Genomic DNA, 1,269 nt, shown 5'->3' on the forward strand with positions numbered 1-1,269 from the left:
GCATTAGATGTTGACGTCGCTGAGTTCTTGGGGTGTCTTTGTCTGATTTCGGGGTCCCCACTACTGTACCCAGATCCTTCAGCGAACCAGATTGGAGAAAGAGTTGAGCAACCAGAAACCCATCTATTTCTCTGGTAGGCTCACCACAGCATAAAGCGTTCCCAGTTCTGGAATTGAATGTTCATCACAGCTTTTGAGGGGTAGACAAAGTCGGGGATTATACTTAAATAGTTGAGCTGCACGGTCGATACACAAATCCGCTCTAAATCTGATTCACTTTTATTTTAATGAGAGACGGCGTATGTAAAGTAAATTATTGAAATCAGAGTTTTGACAGGTGGGACAAACACGCTATCCAGCCCTACTGCCCTCACGCCCCAGGTGTGAAGAAGTCTAGGGAAGGGAGAGAGACGCTTTCTTTACCGTATGGGATCTCGCCGACTTCCTCTTAGTGAGACTTGGATTTAGCGTCTTCGCTAACAAGAAGTCATCAATGGTGCATTTCTTCCTCCCCCAAGAACTTTTTGTCCGCGGGAGAGGAAGAGAGGTCGAGGCAATGAGAGCTGAAGATCAAGGAGGAAATTATTTACAAAGCGGAGGGAGTGAGGAGGGGTTGAGGAGGATGGAAAAGCGTTAGGATCAGAATTGAAGTTCTGAGACTTTGGAGACGCTCGCGCTCTCCCCCTTTGAGCCCTCTGCAGCCACCCTTTACGCCGCGGACACGGGAGAGTTAAGCCAATAAACACGTAAGCGCCGCTCCCTCCCCAATCGGCAAGATGCCTCTTCGGCTCTTGGCTGCATCGACAGCTTGCAACACTCGGCATCTTTTCTGGAGGCGCCTTCTTCAGCGGCTGCAGATGGCATCCGGCTGCGGGCTCGGGGCTTGTAATTGACTCTCCCCCTTGCCCACCTTGGGACCACGGCACACCTCTCCTTTTCCCTCCTCCCCTCGCGCTTCTGGGTCTGAGCCCAGCTCCGGATTGCCGGGCGAAGAAAGCAGTCGCGGCGGCCGAGGCTGAGCAGTAGCGCGCTCGTTCTCTGATTTGGGGAGAAGCGTCCATCCGTGAGAGCCGACCCCCAGTTGCCTCCAGCGTCCCCTAGCTTTTGCACCCCAAGCCGGGGGCTCCAGGGACCCCCCTCCCCAGGTGCCACCATGCTGGATCCTTCGTCCAGCGAAGAAGAATCGGATGAGATCGTGGAGGAGGAAAGCGGCAAGGAGGTGCTCGGCTCAGCGGCGTCCGGCGCGCGCCTGTCTCCCAGCCGCACCAG

The 1,269-nt window shown here is 54.9% G+C and overlaps 1 protein-coding gene across 4 annotated transcripts in view; it reads left to right on the plus strand.

The window, feature by feature from the left end:
- The first annotated feature begins 1,153 nt into the window (after positions 1 to 1,153).
- Positions 1,154 to 1,269, plus strand: part of CADPS (calcium dependent secretion activator) — a 456,128-nt gene continuing 456,012 nt past the window's right edge. For 3 of the 4 annotated variants that reach the window (XM_025050752.1, XM_025050751.1, XM_025050753.1), the window contains exon 1: positions 1,154 to 1,269. This exon is cut by the window's right edge and continues 313 nt beyond it. In XM_025050752.1, the coding sequence (XP_024906520.1) occupies positions 1,154 to 1,269 (116 nt within the window). The other variant, XM_025050754.1, reaches the window with a different exon arrangement.

Source organism: Pteropus alecto, unplaced genomic scaffold (genome assembly GCF_000325575.1).
Source record: "Pteropus alecto unplaced genomic scaffold, ASM32557v1 scaffold75, whole genome shotgun sequence".
NCBI lineage: Eukaryota > Metazoa > Chordata > Mammalia > Chiroptera > Pteropodidae > Pteropus > Pteropus alecto.